Consider the following 22,107-nt stretch of genomic DNA (forward strand, 5'->3'; position numbering starts at 1 on the left):
CTGCCCATTTATAGCAAGGCTTGTGATGAAAGGAAGAGAACCAGGCTTCTTGCCCTGGACATGAGCTATGAAGTATTGTGCAGGCATCACTGAAAGAACTAATTGAGGTAGATGATGTGGAGCCCTGATTGCTCTACTATTAATTTCTAGGCTTCTGTGAGGCCTTGTTGCCTCAGTAAAAATCACTCAGCTGTGAAACAGCAAAAATGGGAGTTGTAACTCATTGAAAAGAATTAGCAGAACTCCGGTCCTTAACAATTGCCAAATCCAGAAACCAGCTACACTTCCCAGTTGTGTACTTTGTGTTGAGTTGAGTAGACCTTGGTGGAAAGGCCTCTGGTTATCACACAGCAGGGTCCATGTGTTGGCAGTGCAATGGTCTGAGAAGCCTCCCTTTCTCCACCAGTGGGATAGCAAGGCTGCTCTCGCAGTAGTGATCTGCTGTGGGCTGCGTATGTGACGTGAGGCAAACCACTGTTTCGCAGCTCCTCGGCAAGAACATCCTTTCCTTTGCCTTCAAGTTTTTTTTTTTATTCCTTACACTGGGCTTGTCTCTTTCTACAGCTGCATGGCCAGAGCTGGCAAGGTGTGGCTGTATCTCATATGCGCTAGTTTAAATATTTAGCTTAAGTAGCCATGTGCCTGCAGCAGCAGGGACTTAAGTTTGGGTTGCAGATTGTGCATAAAATGGATAAACACTTGGACAACAAAAAGCTGTGGCAGCAGGCACTTCAGTGCACTGTGGTCAATACCTTAGCTAACTCTTTAGTCCTGAATCCGGGGTCTAATTCTTAATTTTCAGTCCTAAGTCTACCTGAGTAGCTGTGATGCTTGTGGCTGCAGTATGGACTCCCTCCATGTGTACGCACAGGGCTTAAAGCGCACCATGGTCTTGATGCCTGTGCAGTCTGGGCAACATCTTACCTTCTGTCCATTGCGAGCTTTTCCAGGTGAGAACCCAGGATCACCTTTCTGACCCTGAAATGAAAAACTTAAATTAATGACATAATCCAAGGACCCAGCCCATAGATGTGGTTCTGCTTCCACCAAGCCTCAAAATTAGAAAAACATTTTATCTCTGACTTGCCCCAACATCCCAAATGTATTAAAGTCCCTGTGTATAGCTGTTTTGCTGGGGGTGGTTTTGGTGAATGATTGCTGCTACTAAAGCGTTGAGTTTTAAATAGTATTTGACAGTATTAAATTGACTAAAGAAAAGATAACTGGAAGAAGGCAACGTCGGGACTTTTGATACTTATTAGACTAGACAGCTGTGATTTCTTCCTTGTCTACAACTACCGTCACAAAAATAATTACCAAGCCTATTACTGTGGCTAAACCATCCTTCTTAACAACTTGCTAGATGCTGTTGCTTTTTTAACTGTGGGGAACAGATGAAACTGCAGAGAAAGTTACACTAATTAGACACTACCAACAGCCACAGCAATTGTGAGGCTTTCAGACCGGCAGAAGAAAAAGGCACACTTTATCTTAAGTGGCAGTATTCTTTTTTTCCCTTTTTAACAACCGTGACGAGAGAAATTACAATTTAAGACTGTGATCTTCTGACGAACAAAGGCTGGAATTTCAGCAGCATTTGAACATCTAATTCCAGTAGATTCCTTTGAAAATCCCAGTTCAAATTCTTAAAAGGTGGAAAGGTAATGTGTGCACTTAACAGGGTAAGAGATAGAAGTAGGAAAAACTAGAAGAGATTTGAAGTGGGCAGATCCTTTTGGCAGGGGAGAGGTAAAGCTTAGAACACAAAGAAGCTTAGGTCTGTATGACATCTCTTCTGGCACAGCTAGGGCACAGGTATCCCAGTATCAGTCACTGGCTATTTAACACCCCCCAGATCATAAACAAGTCACAACCTCTGTGTGCCACATCAGCAGCACGGGATGTAAAACCAACCGCCAAGCACAGGACAGTTGTGAGCGTTAATTAATGGCTGTCAGGTGAAGTGCTTGGAGGGAAGGTGAGACCCTACAGAGGAGTAATAGTATTTATGAACTGGCATTTCTCATTAGCAGCACAAAGGTCTAGTTATAGCTAGCTGAGCAGCTTTTCCATGCAGACTCACTGTGACTACATTCGACACATACTTCCCACCTTGCACAGAGTGTAAATCTCCCCTTCTCCTCCTCCACCATCCACCACAAGCTGCAAGGTTCAGGGAGTGAGACTACTTGGCTACGGACTGTAGGGAGCACTGCTGATTCAAGGCAGATGCATCTGCACAAATTCTGAATGAAGGCTGCCTGGTTTCCAAACAGTATATGAAGTCATGCAGATAATCTTGCTTTGCATGCAGCTGTTATCAGGGCAATTCTCCCACTCTTTGAGCTTCAGAGCAGTCAGTGGGTGCTACAACTGCTCAGAACAGATTAGACCAGGCCTCAGGATTGCAGGGTATTAATTCCTACTCTGCAAAATTAATTTGCTGCAGCAGGTAGACACCCACCACTCTCCCTAAATCTTGCCATATGCTCAATACAATGACTTTGAGCCATGTAAAGGAATACAGGCCTCTTACATTTTTCCCTGGGAAGCTCCAGATCACATTAGCAAAGACTGTGCTTTGCACCATGGTTCTGTGTTCAACACTGTTGAGACCATCACACAGGTGGAGAACTCAGCCACAAATGTTATCACGTATCCCTAAGATTAACCAGCAAGATGGCATCAGGGCCAGAGAGAATGGGTGCCTGTGTGCAAGGGCTGAAACTGTGGATTAATTGCCCAACTCTTCTCACGCAGCAACCACAACATGGGAATTAGCCTAAGCCTTGTCCATCACTAAGCCATGGCACCTTGCTCACAAGCTTCTCTTTCTCATTGCAACTGACTGAGCACACTACTTCCTTTTGTAAAGGAAGAAATTGTTTTCTTCTGGTTTTTTTTTCCCTACCTGGGAGAAGTCTAGAGCTGTGCAACTTAAACACCTCAGCTTTGCAATCCCACTAATAGTATTTTAAACATCAGTGAGCCAAACTGATGAGCTATGTTGGAGCCAAACCAATCACTAAAAGGAAAATTCACTTTTTCCTAGCACTATAACAAGAGAGATTTATCCAGAGCAGCTAACTAAGCAAACCATACTAATGCCTGATACCAAAAGCCTCCAGATGAGAGATGCAAACCCAACTCTTGTAATGGCTTCCGAAAACACACCCTGTCTGACAGCTAACCCTCCTCCCCATCCCAAACTCTACTAGGGCCTCCTTGGAGCTACTTGTAGTCCTTAGCAAAAGTGCCCCTCCTGCCCCCACAAGCAGCTTACAGGTCACACAGCCAGCCACAACCCTAGCCCAATATATGCCTACAGCCATTTAGGAGGTTATCTACTATAACCAGTCTTGACTAACTAGATGCAATAGCAATTTTGCAACTGCCAAGGACAACAAACAGAATGCAAAAAGTGGCAAGAAGCCGCCTTTAAGAAATTACACATTAAAAATTGCTGAGAAAAGCACCATGGGCTAAATTCTTAGGTGGCACGAGCGGGTGTAATGCCACTGAAGTTAGTGGAACCATGCCCAAGCAGATTAGCAGGAATTTGGCTCAACAGCTACATACAGCTCTGTGCAAAAGATCAGCTTCCTAAGTACAAGGAATTACAAGTGCTCAGCTCCAGTGATGAGAATAAGGTGGACTCTGCACAGGATAGATTCAGAAACGCAGCAGTCCAACAACACAATGCTGGTGCTCGTCAATGCAATACAACTGGACAAGAGACATGCACAAATACACATATCTCTGCCAGCTGCAATGCCACATCACATCCCTTGTATGCAGCTGATTGCCTGACCTTATGAGTGCTCTGTTAATTCAGCTGATAAAAATTATGCTCCTGGGTTACTTCCTAAGTGACAATGACTTGGTGTTAGTCATTGTTTCCAAGCCGTATCTATCTGGGAAACTTCAGTTTCCTTTCTTGAGTTGCTTGTTTTTTCCATGGTATTAACTGCTATCTAGGGAAGACCTAGTCCAGCAGCCACTTGAAGGCTCTCAGCAAGAGAATTTCTCATTGGGGCTGCTCTGCCTTGTCACCCAGGCTGAGCTTTCGCAAGTCTATAATTTCAGCCATGGTCTGGGTCTACTAAGAAGATATCAGGTCCCAGGTGCAGGCTTGTCAAGCCTGGTGAAGGGTAGAGGCATTTAAAATGTAAGGGAGTGAAATATCACTTTTTTTGTGCAAAGTCCATCTTCTAGGACTAGTGTAACACCAGGGAAATGAAGGGAAGGAGGGAAGTCAAAACTCTGGGATCTGATGCACACCTTCAAAAAAGTGCTTCTCATGCAATGATCTTGCAATCACAGCTTACCAGGCTCTCCCTACTAGAGGTGAAGTTATGCCCAGGCCTGGGCTGAGCTACAGCTCTTACATCCCACTGCAAACTTAATACTTCTTTTGATGAAGCATCATGTAGAACAGCCTAATCCTGCAAATGGTGGCTGGACAAAATTAAAATGTATTGCACAGACCAATGACACCAGATCTCTACTGCAGACTATTAGAGCTATCTGTCCGCTGAGGGCTTCCTGCTGCCAGATCGTGCATCAGGATGGAGGAAAAATGCTTACAGGAAGTTTTTATTTCTAATAAGAGGCCAGCTGAATACAGCTTTACAGCCAAATTATGATTTCTGACAAGGCATTAGGCTAAAAGTGTTTTAAAAAAAACCCTATAGCATAGAAACATAGTTTGACTCTATAGATTGGACCAGGCTGAATTTGCAGGACTGGAAGTTAGATAAAAGAACTTTGATTTGACTTATAAAACTCAACAAGTCTGATCTGGAAGTCATTGATGGAGAATAAATGCAGAACACTAAGATGTAGAACTTTTACAGCCTCACTTTTCAGGCCATATAACTACACTTTAGAATTTAAAACAGCTGCTGTTCACCAGCATGTCTCCAGTGCCTAATTTTTAATCACGTAGAGGCAACATGCCAAGTTTCCAGAATCTTTTTCCCAGAGCATCAATAGTGTTCATAACATCTCTGCCTACTGATGAGATCATGAAAAGAAAGGACTCTTGCTTGTACCTTTCTCTATGTTTGGCTGAGATATCCTACAGCTTTCTTGGTAGTGGAAACCCCTATTAAGCATCGCCTTTCAAAACTCAATTATTCTTTAGACCCAGATCGGTGTTATAAAATATAAATCTATTTCTGTGTAAGCAATGACACCAAAACAATCCAAACCAATTTCCCAGGAACTTCGCCATCTTTTGGTAACACAAAGCCTTATACACAGGAACAAGCTGGGAATTAAAATGTCTTTCTGAAGCGTTTTGCAGCACACTGGACTAACTCCCCTCTGGAGCCACATCTGTGCTCAAGTCCCATGCAAAGGCAGGAGGTTTGGCTGCAGGGGGTGACTCCCACTTTGCAGCGCTCCAGCTCTCACCCCCTGCAGCACCCCGGAGGGAGCGTGTATACAGGAGAAAAGGGCAAAACACAGGGCTCCTGGCACTGCCGGAGGAGGTCTGTGAGACCTCATGGAAGAGATGAGGACATCTAGAAGGAAGCAACGGGATCAGTTTGGGAAGACTGATGGAGGTCAGGGTTCTCAGAAAATCTGGAGAGGAAAGGAGAGATGAGGGAGTTTCAGGAGGAGGAAGGCAGAGGAAGAAGCCGGGTGCTGCCAGTCCCCCCCTGCCACTGTCTAGACCCAAAGGTGGAGGAGTAGGCTGCAAAAACCAGAGAAGAGAAATGAGAAAGCAAAGAAGTCTGGACCTGGTGAGGCTCTGGAGTGGGAGGATTCCACTGCCCTCATCTCAACATAGCAGTCTGCTCCCTGGCACAGGCATAGCTTAAGCAGGATCCTAATTAGGCAGTCTTTGAAATTAGGGAGAACCAAGAACCGAGGCACACAGCAGGGTCTCTCACAAGCACAGGAAAAGGCTTTGGCTGTGCTGCTGGAGGGCCTGTGTGCGAGCAGAGGGGAGGGGAGGAATGGCTTCAGCTACTCGTCATTTTGTGCGGAGCAGGATAAAAAAAAAGCTGTACTTCCCCCACTGGGACGTCCTCTGAAACAGGAAGGCAAAAGCTCCTCACGCCAATTAATACTTACTTTCAGGCCTGGGGGGCCAGGTGAGCCAGGGTTTCCGTGGGGACCTGGGGGACCCTAAAAAACACAACAAACACAAAACAGAATCAAAAGGAGTCGGTAGGCATCTGCGTTAGCCTTGGGAGCTGCAGAAGGTCTCGGGCTGTGCTGTGGCCAGATCTAACAGCACAGGAGCAGCAGCCTGTGCCCTGGCCAGGAGAGAGCTTTGACGGGACCCTCGTTAGTGCCTTTGGAGTAGTGAAACGTGGCTGCTGGTTCCCACCTACCTTTATGGAAGGGGATGTGTGTCTGTCACCACAAGATGTGTCGTGACAATGAGATAATTTGCGTACACCAAATATTCCACAACCACGAACAGAAACTACCTTGGGGTCAGGGGAGTCAAAGTGCTGCAGGGAGCCCCCGCAGAAAGAGATGGAGGTAGGCAGAGGGGAGCGGAAGTGTGCAGCGGTGTTAACAATTTTTTTGGCCAAAATGGAAGAGAACAGAGGTAATTACTAAAGGGAAATTGTTTAGCTATTTGGGATGAATTCATTTCCCCTACAAGGCAACCAGATATTTGCCTTTAGAGGTTAGAAAGAGAATGGATAGCCAGACAGTAAACCAGGGGGAGCATAAGTGAGTCCCTGTTTAAACCATTTAAATCTATATTTTTGCATAGGTCTCACAAGCCAATGACACTGTCAGAGCATCTATCTCAGATCACATACAGCAGTATCTCCTTTTACATAATATTTTAAAAGCACCCTGCATATTTTCCGAAGACTATTTAAGGAGTTATCTGGAATAAGCAGCTAAGAATAGTTTATCCCAGGATTGTATACAGCACAGAAGATCTGTTAACCTTCCAGGCAGAAGTAAAAACAATTCTAAGTCCTCTTGAACACGTTCCTGGGAGATGAAACAACCTGAAGATTCAATTCCAAGGGCTCCTGTTCTGCCAAGACTGTGTGTGAGCTTTACACCACCACGAGGAGCACTTTAATGTACCCTCTAGTTATGAGTACAGGCTGGGGGATAAAAAGCCACTCAGATGCTTTCTCAGTAAGCTGTAGTATTTCCGACAAGCATTTCAGCCTATGTAGGGCCAAAATCTTCAGGGTCTATTTCCAAGGAAAATCATTGCAGTTAAACATGCGACTGCCATCCAAGTTCAGTGCCCTTGCTCTCTTTTGAGAGAACATCAGTGCGATGATGTCTATTCAGTTTTATTTTTACTGCACTGTAATAGAAAATAATGGCTTTTTTTATTTAGCTATTGTATCTTGTGGTATAGATGGTTGTTGAGTGCTCAGTGCTGTTTCACAACACACGCTGCTTTGCTGTAAGAGGCTATTCAATTAAAAGGCCGAGGCTAAACTTTTCAAATGGCATTTTTCACACAAGTAAATTTAATGTCCCATTCTTAAATTCCTTCCAAATTTTCAGCCCGAAACCAAATACATTCATTGTCCCATTCTTAATTTCCTTCCAAATTTTCAGCCTGAAATTCTCCGATAGTTTAGCCTGGCTGCAAACGTACAATGAAACTGAAACAACTTTAAAATTAAGGTGTTTGAGTATCAACTTGTCATTTGAAAACCCATATAGCTGCTGTAACCAGAATGAGCGTCGAGTAGTCTTAAATAAATTCATCTTCCCAGCAAACTATGGCATCATCTGTTCACCTCATTGGGTGGGACACTGAAACTGAGACTTAATGTGCTGCTTAAGGTAATTCAACAAGTAGCAAAAGCACTTCAACCCAAGTCTTCCAATTCTCAAATATCTATGAAAATTAAGTGACAGAAATCAGAACAGTAAAGTCTCTATAAAAGATGAATTCCTAAAAAGCTCTTACACGTAAGCAATAATCTAGGTAGCTCTGAACAGGGTTCATAAATCCAGACTGCTGCTAGATTTGAGGGGAAAATTCAGCTGTTACTAAACTTTGGAGTGAGGCAGCTTGGCTCAAAGCCCATTTCACTGCAGTTAGTTGAAATCCGTGCTCCACCATAGCCTGGGGCAGACTTAAAACAGTGTCAGACTAGAGGAAACAGCACGGTTTGGTGTGACTCCTAGCTGAAAATGGTAGTTTCCAGGAGGAAACCTGGAACATAGAAAGCTCAGCTGCTGATCAAGAGCTCCTGGATAAGAGACTAATCACACCTCCAGCAAAATCTGGTGCAGGCTCTTCCAGAGCTACACCAAAGCACAGCAACAAAATCATAAAAGGCCTTAACCAAAAGGAATGAAGAAGGGAGAAAGTATCTAGACCCAGTATCCAGTGACAAAACACGTGATTATGAAAAACACAGGCTCTTGACATAAAATGGAGCCTTTACCACTGAATTCAGTGACACTCATAGTGTGTAATCCAGGCAAAGAAAGGTCAGAGACCCATCCTGTTCCTAAAGACCAATGTGGTCTTATCCTAGTGAGAAGTGGCCACATCCTGCTGATGAAGCAACAGTGGGAAGTCCAGTCTGGCACACAAGAAAACTGCTGTAACCAAGTCTGGGGCTTGTGCTAGACATTTTAAACTGTTCTTGTAACTGTGGAGAGAAAAGGGCGTAGTCTGGCAGTAGTCCTAAAAATGGTAAAAAATAACTGATCTTGATGTGTTCCAACATGGTTTGTCCTGAATCTGTGATTACACCCACATTCTTGGCAGAGGAGGAAGATGCAGTGTGGTACAGTTAGATGGGCTGAGTAACAAAAGGTACAGGACAGCATCCGCCTCAGGAGCTGTTAGCAATACAAAATCTGAACAGGCAGGCCTTACAAATTAATCCACGTACCAATCTGCAAGCCCCGGTAACAGTCATCATGCCCCCAAGCTACCCGCCCTTGTTTTATTAAACCTAGTCCCATGTTCATTCCTATTCTCTTACTGTGCCCAGCAGAATTGCCCATCTCCAACCAGTGCTCCTAGAAATAGTCCTTTCTTCATGGAGAAGCAATTCAAGAGCTTAGTTCTACAGTTAACTGCTATATTTTACTCATGCTATCCTGGATTTAATTCAATTTCCCACTCATATTTAGAAATTGGAATTCTCCCAAATATATTTATTATCAATACATTAGTTTTTCTCCTCTTTTCCACACACAGGAAGGGACAATGCTGAGACCACTGAATAAAAAAATCCCACAGCACGTATTACTATTTGCACATGTGCCTGTTTACCCACCTGCTTTGGCTCCCTTATAACTGCTGAAAAAATCCAATCTAGCAGCAAGCAAACCTGCATCTGAAATCTTCCAAGCCTTGCACCAGAAATTCCACGGACAATTTTATCAAGGGACAGCGGTAGTCCAAGGCTCAGTGGCACGGAGACCAGAACAAACCCTGAAAGTGTTCTCCAAGTGAGGGGGGGTTTCCCAAAGGTGGTGGGGTTTGTAATCTCCCTGGAATGTCTTTTACGTGAATGATGCTGCTTGAGAACTACACTGTGCCATCCAGTTGATCTCGGTGACGTGCCTGGAGATGGGACCCTACTCACAGAAGCGCTTTTATATGTAATGGTTCACAGCCCGCAAAAATTAACAAAAGTGTAACTGTGCACAGCTCTCCCCATCCCTCCAGCATTCAGGAGGAGGGGGGAAAAAATCCTCCAAACTCCTGCTAAATGCTAGAAAGCTTCAGTCAGAGGAATGACCACTCATTCAAAACTCATTATGTCTTGGGGTTTCACTGTGTAAAGCAACTTTTTCTGCTCCTGACCTACAGATCTCACTCTGACCTCTGGCTTGCTGAAAAAATGAGCTAAATATTTGAAGTGAAGCCAAACAAACTGTTTCTTTAAACACTTCTTTGCAGAAATTGGGAAACCTTCCTAATGGAATGAGGATATCAGGGAACCTCTACAGTTAAGTTCTTGATTGTTTTAGGAGGGAAGCCCCGCATTTTGAAGGGAAGGGAGATTTTTTGCAACCACACACCAAATGTAACAAGGACCCATTACACTGGGACCTTGCAATTTTTCAAGCTGCTAAGGTTCACAGGAGGATGGCAAGAGCATCCCAAAAGCATCAGGAAGCGCATATATATTGACCTGTACTGTATCAGAGAGGTTAAATAAAACAAGAGCAATTACAGCATGCCAGGCTTTTTATTCCCAGTTCTGCCTCTGACCTGTTGCACGGACATGGGTAAAACACTCCCCTTGTACCTGAGTTTGCTCACCTGTTAGAGGGGGAAATCGACTGCCAGGGGGACCTGGCTTCCTAAATTATTTAAGTGTTTTGGAAAGTTTGACCATAGCTCTTTTCTTGCTGTCCTGGGAGCAAAGCCGACAACCGGACTCCTGTCTGTCACGTGTCAGCTTGCTGTCTGCTTCAGGTAGGAGAACAGATAACTAGGATTTACATAGCACTCGTCTGGAAGGCAGCACTTAAGACCAAGTACAATGGTTCACTACTTTTCTGCAGACCCAATCAAATAGGGGGTAGTTTGCTGGTCTAGCTATACCAGTGAGGATTGGGATGAGTCACAATTTGTGATCAACATAGATGTGCTGGCAATAGCCCCTCACACAGACAGCATGGGAGTGAAGCTAATCAAGTCCTGGGTGAGGCAGGAATAAGCTACAATGGTGCAGAAGTTACTGCTCCACCGGGAGCCCTTTGTTGACAGTTACTTATAGAGCTTGTTAGCACAGCTCTGTGAGCAAAACGCAGCCTCAGTCACTGCCTCCCCACTAAATCTTGATGTTTGAAGAAATGCAAAGGTCATCTGCAGAAATGAAGTGCAATACACATCGCTTGCACAGAACTGCTCTGCTCAGGTTGCTGTGCATGTACCCAAGTGCCACCACTCACACACACAACCATGGAAAAGCTGTCCCACTACATGCCCAGCAAAGTGCTTTCATATCTCATAAAGCTGCGGAAACCCTTCATTGCTAAAACTGCCATTCCCTTCAAGAGGCACCTCAGATCCTACACAGACACTTGCCAAGGCACACGGCACATTTATTTGAGGAGACGTGGTGCGGACAGATCTCTTGCTTATGCCTCAGATTCTTTAATGCCGACATAAAAGCTGAAAATAATCCTAGCTAGATACAGACATAGAGAAAACCTTCCTGTAAAGAGCACATGACCAATACAGCAATATCTATACAGGCTTGCAAAGCTCCTGAGAAAGTGTTATTAGCCATCCTTTCCAGTCATCAGAATTGCAACAGTTTTACTGTGTTCCCTTGGGGTTCCTTAGGCAATAGTGAAAAGAAACACCCAGCTTTCATTTGTCATATATCTCTGCCTTCATAGTTGCAGATATAGTCTGAATCTGTCTCAATGGGTCCCTGATACTGAGTGATAGGGTGTAAAATTAATTCCATGCTCCTAAAATGAGGATTGGCTTTAAAAAAAAAATTTAAAAAAATCAAGAAATTCCCATTTTCAAGAGGGCTGCCACTATTCGCGTAGCTACCCTACCTTGGGTTGCACTTGAATGCTGACATGTGTCCTGAACAAAACCTCTTTCATGCTTTTACAAAGACTGGCATTTGTTGTTGCAAACCAGGTATCATTGCTTACACGGAAGAGCAACATTCAGACTGCACAGGCACGTCTAGCGGTACTTCGCTGCTGGAAATAAGGAGACTGAAGCGTGGGATCAGCCAGCTTTTCTTACAGTCACTGACCACAATCTCACCCTCAAAGCAAAAGCTAATCAGAGCTTTCATTTTACCCTGGCCAATATGGGGGGAGAAAGGGAAATACAACAGAGACAATACAGAATTCAAAGGAGTGGAAATACTGCGCTACATCAGCGAAAGAGCAACTTTATGGACTTCACAGCTACAGAAGGTCATGAGTCAAATGCTGCTACTAGATTTTCAAATGAGCCAAATAATTGTATAAGCATTAATAATGTAGAAATTATGCAAGCTACAACAAGGTCAATTACATCTCATACTTTTGGCCATAAACTGCATCGGTGACAAGAAAAAAAGCCTTTCTTTCTCCTGGCACCCAGCACTGCAAAGTTGCATGCAATATTCACCTCCCCTCAGGAGCTCCAATCTTTGGCTGGAGCCTCATGGGACACCCCATGGGTTACCCATGGGCTGGGCTGGTGCAAGAACTCTGCAGCTGCTTTGAGGATTGGGTTAGGCAGACGTAGAACATAACCCCTACAGTGTTGCACATTTATTTTTAAGTGGCTCATGCACAACAAAAGCAAAAGACTCGAGAATTCCCCTAAGCCTGTCTTTGTTTCTGGCAGCTCCTCTTCTTTGCAATGAAATCCTTAAACCCCAAAGAGCCACAAGAAAAAAATACTAGAAGAAACATGTTGCAAAGTCAAAACAACTTTATGCACAGAGCAGTTCTGTCTCCAGTGCTCCAGGCCAGACATTTACAGAGTGACCCTTTTGCCCCCTCCCAAAATTAGCACAGCCTCTTTGCAGAGGTCTGAGCCAAGCTAGGCTCAGCTGTGCTGAGCACTTCCTAACTGGGAACTCTTTCCTGGGCTGATTCTCAGCACCTCTAGTAGGGACTGAACTCAGAAATCCTCTGTTGCTTATTGTCTTTCAGAGGATCCTCTTAAATACAGGATGGAGCATGCCACAGCTGGGGAATAACACAAAGTTATGACACAGCTTCCACAATGCTTTTTTCTTCAGAAAAATTCAAGCTTTGGTAGGTAGTGGAATTTTGACGTAGAGCTGAAATTTGGTCATTCACACAGCAGGCAGGGTATGCAGCTGGGGTCTCTAGACATGGAGCCTAGTTTGCACACCACAGGGTTGCAAGAAGTAACACCAAATACCTTTTGTGAGTAATGAGCTGCAGTAAGAAGAAACTCTCAGCCTTAATGGGGACTTGCCAAGAACTGCAAACTCTGAGCAATTTGCTGATGTGGTTGCTGCTCAGGCATTTGTAAACAGAAGACATCAGGGCTGTACAACCAGTGGTGCTGATGTTTCACTAAAGAACATATCTAATGTGGAACAGATTGTCCTATCTATAAAACACATGAGCCTGGTGCTATCTAATGCCTTACACTTACAGCCCAAATCAGTGTTCAGGTCTGTTGAAATCCATGCCCAGGCTGCTGGGGGTCCTGCAGACCTTTTGGCTTTTATTGTTGTAGAAAGGAGGTGTGTTGATCTTTACTGGTTACTGCAAGATCTCACAGTACTGTAACAAGTGTCCTCAGGGAATGCACAACCTTCTAGCTCTTAGCCTCTTGGTTGTTCTTTAAAGACATTACATGGGGTTGAGTTTTAGCCAAGTATGTGTGAGGAAATCTCCCTCTGCTGCCAGGCCAGGATGCTGCCTGGATCACGGATCCAAATATTCCCCTATTCCAGCCTCAGACACTTGCATCTTTTGATTCCCAACCCACATCAGTTCAGTGCTCAGGAAATGGGCTGCATGACCGTACCTTGTGGGACAGCACCGTGCTACCACGAAAATGGTGCCAACAGTTAACCGTATCCAGGTCAGGCATGTTGCCCAGCTTTGGGAGACTATTTCTGCAGCTAGGCCAATGCAGAAAGCTTTTCTCACAGCTAGCTGCAGCACTCACAGCACCAGATGTTTCCTCAGCTTAACACTCAATGTTCAAAGATCTGCATCAGAATTTAATGTGGGGAAGAAGAAATACAGGAATTTGCAATGGATCTTGTAGAACAGCTAAGATATTTTGCTCTAGATCTTGAAAAGGAGTCAGAGACCAGGTCTCCATCTGGGGAACATAAAAGCTCATCCTTGTGTGTCAAGTCCTTTGTCCTAGACCATGGTCCCACTAAGTGAAGGCACAGTGACAGTGAAAGACCTCAAAAGAAGCAGTTTGGGAAGCTGGGGACAGTGAAGGACAGAACAAAATGCAGCCAAAGCTAATATTCAGCACTGGGTTTGCAAAAAGGAATGAATACCAGAAACAAAATGAGACAGACAAAACTCATTCTTCTGACAGCCATTTAGAAGCATTCATCCCCAGTCTTTGCTGATGCCAAACCTTAGCTCATAGAGGCTGCAAATCACCAGCATGGCCTCCTGAAAACCTTTAACAGGGAATGAGAGAAAGAAGGAAGGCTAGACCTCAACAGTGGGGCTTAAAGCAATCATTATTCAGCCACAGGAACATACAACAGCCCTTAGAACAGTAGAACAGGCAGATACAAGTACAAATGGATAGAAATTTTTAAACCACTTACTCGGGAACCTCTCTTGCCAGGTGGTCCTGGTAAGCCTGGCAGACCTGGTGGACCCTAGAAAAATAAAAACAAGTATTACTGATGGTTCTATAACAGGATGGTGCTCCTGACAGTGTTTCAGGGAGACCCACAATACAACCATTTGGAAAAGACCTGGGGAGAAGGGCCAGTTATAACACCATGGCCAGAATTTCCCTTCAACTTATGCTATTCCTATAAAGGGATAAAAAGCCATGCACAATAACATCTGCAGAAGCATATCTTTCTGTTGCGGACTGCATCCCTGTGAACACAGCTGTGTTTCACACTTCCACTTTCCTGGACCCATGCTGTAACACAAGGGTGACACAACTGTCTCTCAGCTTCGGAGTTTTCCTGCTACGTGCTAGCGCACAACAGAAGTAACGTGTTAGCACCTTGGCGAGGGAAGAACATTGTGTGTTGTAATATATATCAGCTGAAGAGATATAGTTCTTGGTATTGTAGGTTCCTACATGAGTTGCAACACAATCGCATCCCAGCACTTCATATTTTAAAGCGGCGTGTTATAAAATGTAATAAAATTGGTGTCAATGTTGGAAATTCTTAAATGCAGCTCTGTAATATAGGAGAGGTCAACTCATACATGTCAGAGTAGTGGGGGTTCTTGGAAGAGGGTGAGAACAAAGTGGAGATATCAGGCGCCCAGCTGTGCACTGATCTGAAACAGGTTAGGAAAAAATACTTAACCAGTGAGGTTTGAACTCCGTTGAATTTATTCATTTATTTATTCATTTTTTCAATGGACTGGAGAATTCAGATTTCTGGAGAGCCATTTGCAGCTCCTAATAACTCCTCAAAACTTCTTTTCCTCCAAGCCAAATATGTCTAACAAGAATAACTGTTAATTAAAGTGTCTCCCAGAGGATTTATATTCTAGTAGCTTGTTACAAAAGACGAGCTTTCATTGCATCCAGGGGAGAGAGAGATCCAGAGCAGCAGACTGAAGGATGTTTGGAAGGCAGCCTGAGCTCTCCAACTGCGTGGCAGGCAGGAGAGCAGGTCCCAGGAGCAACGCTCCGCAGGGAAGATGGGTGCATCACATGGAGCAGGTGCAGCACAAGCCCCACGGACACACTCTGGCCTCAGCACGGACTCACTCCCTTCCCACTGGGTCATCTCTGTAGGACCTCACATGCACAATCAACCCCGAGCGGAGCCTGCTGCAAGGCTGACCCTGTTGCTGCTGAAGGATTGCCAGGCAGAACTGCTCAGGCTCTGCAGCATATTACTGGCCCTGAGGAAGAATGAAAAGTTCACGATATCTAATGCAGTTTTCAGGAGTCATCAAGTGCATGATTCAGTAACAAAAATAAACGCTGGAGATCCCTACCCTAAATCTCATGCCCAGGATAAGATTTTGAACGCAGAAAACTGCCTGAACCATATAGGTAACTGATGAATAAACACTGCCCTAATATTACCAACCCTCCTACAATAAGCAGCAAATTAATTTGTATAAAAGTGATTTTTAAAAAAGACATCCAGCCAAATTTGGTACAGTAGAAAAAAAACAGGAGGAGTAAGCAAAGCCCAGGGTAGGTTTCTCTGTGCTACTAATTTGCATCAAATGAATCATAACATATATTTTTTTCTGCAGTTACTTCTATCTGTAGTAAAGATGACAAGAAAAGGATTGTTTTAAAAGTATGAGAGCCTACACAGCATAGAATAGCTAATGCCCCACAAAGACACACAGGGATAGACTTCTACCACCATATCACTCACTACTACTACCCAAGACAGCTGCCTGTCCTGAGGATTTCCAGTCTCTGTAGCTTGGGACACTTCACCTGACCCCTTTGCAAGTTGCTTGTTGCTGGTTAACACAGTATTACTGGTCCTTGTATTAACAACCCTCATTGATACAGCTGACCCTCATTTTACCAATATACACAGTATTTTAACCTGCCATTGTGCCAGCTCAGGGCCCCATGCATAATGCAATTATACAGCTGTGCAAATAGACACATGATTGTAGGGTTTTTTAAGCCTTGTGTATAATTGTGCTCCAGAATCCAAGCTTTTATTAAAAAAATCTCCTTGCCCTTTTATTTGGGAAGATAACTACCAAAACATGAATCCAATGCAACTGATGCAGCAACAGTTAATAGAGTTTACCAAAGATTAATTCAGCTCCTTAGCCTCTTCTCCATCAAAACACATCCCCATTTACCCCTAGAAGGTGAAGTAAAAGAGAAGATGCAACTGAGAACTGCATTCCTTGCGCACCAGAATTGAGGTGACCTTTTCCACCTTCCTGCTAACAGCAGCTGCAATTGTACTTGGCCACTTGAGTAAAAACCTTCTCCAAAAATGTGGGCTGTTCAGAATAAACTGAAGCTAACATAAAAGTAAGGAGAGAGTTAATACCTGCACTGGAGTGGGAATACGGAGTTAAGGGAAAGGCATCTAGCTGGAACAGCACAGAAAGAGCAGCACATAATTCAGGACTCCTATTGCTTTGCTTTGATTTAATTTGCCTTTCCTTCAGTCTTTTTTTTTTTCCTCTCCTGAAGAGGAAGAGAAATAAGGTGACTGTAGGATGAATGGCTAAAAGGTGCCAACCACTAGGGTAACTGCATAAGGCAAGAGTGTGACCACATAAAACTTAGAAGCAAGCCAAGGTGGAAGAGGACTGGGGTAGCTGGATGAACACGGGTAGTTGTGAGACATGATGTGCTGCAAGACCACCTTCTAGCTTCTCACACAGTTCCTTGGCAGTTGGATTGAATGAGACACATACTGTGCCTTCCTAGTGACTCATTTCTCCTCTGCCCTATACATATGCCTCTATATCACCCAGCTCAAGTTCTCAAACAAGAGGCCCACGTCAGACAACTGGCTTTGCCTGGGGAGAGCAATACTGAAATACACAAGAAAAACGCACATCCGAAGAGGCAGCCAGAGAAGAATAAGACTGGATCAGGGCCCAGCTACTTACAGATGATGGATGCAGTCCCACTTAAAATGTAAGGCTCCAAGACATGGAAAGCAAGAGACATCTATCAACGAGCCACCACGCACCAAGCTGCTAAGAGTCCGCCTGGAGGTCATGCCCATGCAGTCCCCACGCTCACCAGAGACATCTCCACCCTCACCCCTAATGCAGGGGTGCAGGGAAGAGTTAAATTGTTCACACAGAGCCTGTGTGGACCTTTCCATTGTATCCTTTAGAGCATCCCTGGGGAATTCCATAGGGAGCAGTGGGAAGTGCTCTGAGAGGCAGGAAGGTTTCCTTCTCCTGGCAGCTGGAAGAAGATATCACTCCTTTGCTCCTGCCCTCCCATTGCACGGATGCCCCATGAGATCGGCAAAGCTGACAGCCTCCTGCAGCGAGCTGCCGTTCCTAGCACTTTGGTTCTTGTCTCTCTGGCTTCTTGCCTACTCCTTTCTGCAAACTGATGGCAGAGAACACACACCCTGTTATCACACAAAGCAAAATCCGAGATCAAGGAGAAACGTGGCAGAAGCAGATACTCTCTCTTCTCAAGCCAAACAGCTGAATCGTTAACCAGCCTGAACAGTTCTGTGAAGTAGCTAATGGCAGCCACATAAAAGTTTAACCCTTCTCAGTTTCCCACGGTAGCATTAGCAATGATGACTGATCCCACCAAATGATTATAGGATTTATTCTAAGCTGCTGCTGGGAAACTTTCTGGCGCAAAAGAGACTTTTTTGTCTTAGCTTTTCGAGCTTCAAATTGCAAATGGAAAATTAAGTTGTCTGAAAGCGAAATACATCGGACCCTGAGGACAAGAGAAATCTCAACTTTTCCTCTTGCTGCCGAGATCAGCCAGTTTATACCCCTGCCTCTCCCACATCATGACCCTCCGCACACTGCTTCCTCTGCCTGCAGCAACGCCACTGGGAGCTAGGTGCCTTCAGATCTCAAAACCTGAGCAAGGCTGAACCTGTTGGGAGAGGACTTGAAGAAAAGCATAATCGGTACAGGAATTGGTGCTGTTGATTTGGGAAATGACTCGCTTCCTTTTGAATGACTACTAAATCAACTTGCTTAGATAGCAAAGTATTCCTGTAATGGTTTCCCCAGGGGCAAGTACTCAGCCTAGTAGCAAATAGCTGACAATTACCCAGGACACAATTCAGCTCCTATTCCAGCGCACACTGATAGACTGACACATCTATAGGGTCTCCCCAATGTATTTCTGCCTCCCCTGTTCTGTACCCCTGCAGGGCATTAGTGGCACAGTTCTTTATCCCAGAAAGGGTTGTATTTCAGAGGTGGGCATCCTGCACTGTGCAAAACACTGCAAGGATTGAAGAGAGAAGAGAGAACATTCTTCTTTCTCAGATGCTAATGCATGTGGTAAAACCCAACTTAAAAGGGAGTTCAGAAAAATGCATCAAAAGCCTCTCCTCACTTTGGCATCAAGTTCTGAGCAGTGATGTTACCCCTGCAGACAGAGAACCTGTCTTGTTTTCTTCCTGGAGGAGGATGAGGCATATTTCATATGCAAGGCCACTGCCACAAATCCACCATTTAGCCTTGTACGTCTGGAAAGCACCAGCACAGAGAAACTGAGCAGCTAAATGGGCAGCACTAGAATTAAAAGTCCCCTAGCTCAGGAGAAGAGAAAGGAAGGAGAAGATTTCATCTTCAAAAGACACACCAACCCCACTTCACTGTCCTTGCCAGGCACTGCGCAGAGAGGGAGATAGGACCTAAACTAAAACCTGGATTGAAGTACTGCCTAAAATAAACCTGGAATTATTTTTTGGGGTTTTTTTGGGGGGGTGGGGGAATCCAGCACTTTGGTTACTTTCTTCTCCAAGGCAGGCTTATCATATTAAATTTGGACACATCTGGGTCTCAACCAGTCTAAAATGAAAAAGCCCTCATAATTCTGGCAGGAACCGAGATGTTGGTGAAAAGCCAGTCTTGTAATATGATTTCTGCAATAGACACAGATGTTTATTCTGGGTCTGTACAACACCTATCACAGAAAAGTCCTTGTCCACAACTGGATTACTAATAGAGTGACAGCACAATACATAACAAAATATTAGTATTCCAGCTTGATAAGAGCAGCTTTTCTTTAGAGACATTTCAGGAACAGTCTCTGCATGAGGCACTTCAGACTCTTGAGCAATCTCAGACCTTGGAAGGGAGTCTGAAGGGGTGTGAAGAAATAGAGGGATCCCATACTCTATCACTCACTTTCTGTTTTTAAAGATTTATAAAAATACCTGTATATATTTATACAATACAACCCTACATCCTTTGCAGCACATTTATCTCAATCACACTTTCAACTATCGCTCTTCAAAATGAATTTTGTTTTACGCAGATAGAGCTCTCTGGTGCTTAGTCATTTGCCTGCAAGAAGGCTTCCCTTTGGGGATAGTTCTGGTTAAATTAGCAAAAAAATTATGATCCAACTTTGTGACTGAGGCTAAAACTTTTCCCATGTATTATACAAAGCGTGCGATCTTTTTTTTTTTTATTAATATGACTCATTCATTAAGAGACATTCAAACACATTGTGTGTTCCTTAATTTATCATAGACTGTCAGCTTGAGTAGCCTTTTCTGGTACAAGGAAGACTGGAAATAGGCACTTCATATTTTATCAGCGTTCCCAATCACCTCTCTCTCCCCTACCCACTGATTGAATTGGCAAGGATTGCTTCTTTATGAAAGGAGCTGGGCTCCAAGACAAACTGCTTGTGCAGAAGATGGCAGCAGGAGCAGTCTAGACTGGGGACACGCTCCGAAATCTGCCTTTGAAAGAAGGCTGCCTGCCAGAGTAACGCCACACCTCTGGCTGGGCTGCTGCCACCAGGGTTTGAACCTGGGGCTCCTGGCTGCGCACCGCGCCGTGCAGATGGGAACTGGAGGCTGCTGGTGTTCCCACCCAGGGACTCTTCCGACTCGGATACTTGGGGAGTCGTTTGAAACACGCTCCCTCCCCGCTCCTCTTGCGTTACTCAGTGCTTGCACAGCCTCCTAGTGAACTTGGTCCGCTCCTCTGCACGTTCAGCATCAGGTGTGGTTTTCTTGCTCTAAAAATAACCCTCAGACACTTGTTGAAAGAGTCAATTTCAGTATTTTTTGTTTGTAAGGGCCAAAAAGTTATGGAATTACAGCTTTCTTACACAGGAGGAGGAAGGGCCAACTTGGGGTACACTGTGGACAAGCCAGCTAGACCCCAGCTGTGCCAGGGCAAGGGGTTTGCTGCAGCTTTACCACATTACACAGAGCATGCACATCCCAGCAGGCAGTGCTGATGGGCAGGGGAGAGGGCTACGGCCCCCTAAATCTCCCTGTCAACCCTGCTGCTGGTATAGACGAGCAGATGATACCCCATCTACCAAAGGATTCAAACACCTATCACCTCACAGCCTTACAAGAGTTCGAGGGCTTGACACGCTGGCAACAAAAATCCTATTTTTCAATATATATTTTTCTTTTGTGGGTATCCAAGCTACTTGCAGCCATGTGCTGGGCTCAGCTCTGCAAGCTGAGCGAAGGCCCAGTTGGCGCCGCACAGGGACGGGAGATCTTGAGCAAAGCTCAGCAGAGGTGCTGCGGGCAGCCGTGGATGACTCAGAGGGACGTTTGCCATCTGCTGAGTCAGTGCTGCATTACTGACTTAGCATGATGTTTGGGTGTTCTTTTTGCTATTTCCCCCCTCCAAAAGAAATGTAGAGCTGAGATCCCAAATGCTTGTGGTTATTAATGGTTCCCAAGAAATTTTTCTTTTTTAAGAACATATTATCCTCCCTCCACTAGCTGCCCAGCAAACCCAACATTCCTGAAGAATTAATGCTCTGCCACTAGTTGCATGTGGGACGCAGCATCTCTATTTCCTGTTGCGCAGCACAGTGGTGGTCTTTCCAGGACAGATTAATCCACGGAGGATGTTGCCTTTTATTGCTAGGTGAACAGATCCTTTTAGCTCCTTGCTTGCACTCCTCTAACTGTGCGTACACCTCCCTCAATTGTGGGGATGGGGCCCTTCTGCACTGCTAAGATTATACCACAGTTATTTTGCTAGCATTCACAAAGCCAGAATTGCACAGAGACCACAGAGCCTGAGTCATCACTGCCTTGCACCGCGGCTGTCATTCACATCCTGATTTTGGGATGATCAGGATTAAGGACAGTCCTTTCTTTCTAAGTGGCAGCAGGACAGGCTGGGGGCTGCTGGCTGCCAGCATGCCTCTGCCCAGAAATTATTGCCAAGGTGGCCCCAATCCTTGCTGAAAAGGTAGAAGGCAGTTTCCCATACACACTTCTCTGCCCAGAGTGACAGTCTTGTCTCTTGAAGAGACCTTGTATCAGGCAACACAACTGGGAAAAATAATTAATCACGTATCCTTCCACCCATGTGCTAGACTCTGAATGACGTTCCCAGCCCATAACCTGCCCTGTCCAGAGAAAGCGCCGGGCTGCGATATCATGCAGCAGAGCAGGAAGGGCTGTACTGACCTCATCAGAAACGTCTGCCCAACAACACGAGGACGGCGCCAGGTAATTACTCAAGCACAGAGCATTTATCAGCACTTGTTCTGAAACATGCTTGTCTGGCTATAGAAGCACTACATTAATTTCTCAACATGTCATCCCCATTCCGGTCTTTTCTCCTCTTTCTCTTCCCATGTCAGAGACATCCAACAAAGTATGGTACAGAGATCTCGGAGTGAGTCACAGGAGCTATCAAGCACCGCACAGCAGCCAGCTCCAGCCAAGCCATAACCTTTCCCTCCCAAAGTGCCGACTTTGTTTCCAGCAGTCAAAGAGGATAAGGCCAGACAGAGCCTCAAAATGTTCTCCTTTCCCTCAGTTCAGGACTCCAGTTGTTCTCAGA

The 22,107-nt window shown here is 44.8% G+C and overlaps 1 protein-coding gene across 1 annotated transcript in view; it reads right to left on the reverse strand.

Annotated features, from left to right (window-relative positions):
- COL27A1 (collagen, type XXVII, alpha 1) overlaps positions 1-22,107 on the reverse strand; it is a 165,584-nt gene that overhangs the window by 125,451 nt on the left and 18,026 nt on the right. Inside the window, exons 4-6 of the mRNA XM_010571135.1 lie at positions 14,235-14,288; positions 6,085-6,138; positions 925-978 (exon numbers count right to left, since the gene is read on the reverse strand). Of these exons, the coding sequence (XP_010569437.1) occupies positions 925-978; positions 6,085-6,138; positions 14,235-14,288 (162 nt within the window). The remainder of the gene's footprint in view (positions 1-924; positions 979-6,084; positions 6,139-14,234; positions 14,289-22,107) is intronic.

Source organism: Haliaeetus leucocephalus, unplaced genomic scaffold (genome assembly GCF_000737465.1).
Source record: "Haliaeetus leucocephalus isolate CR32 unplaced genomic scaffold, Haliaeetus_leucocephalus-4.0 Scaffold306, whole genome shotgun sequence".
NCBI lineage: Eukaryota > Metazoa > Chordata > Aves > Accipitriformes > Accipitridae > Haliaeetus > Haliaeetus leucocephalus.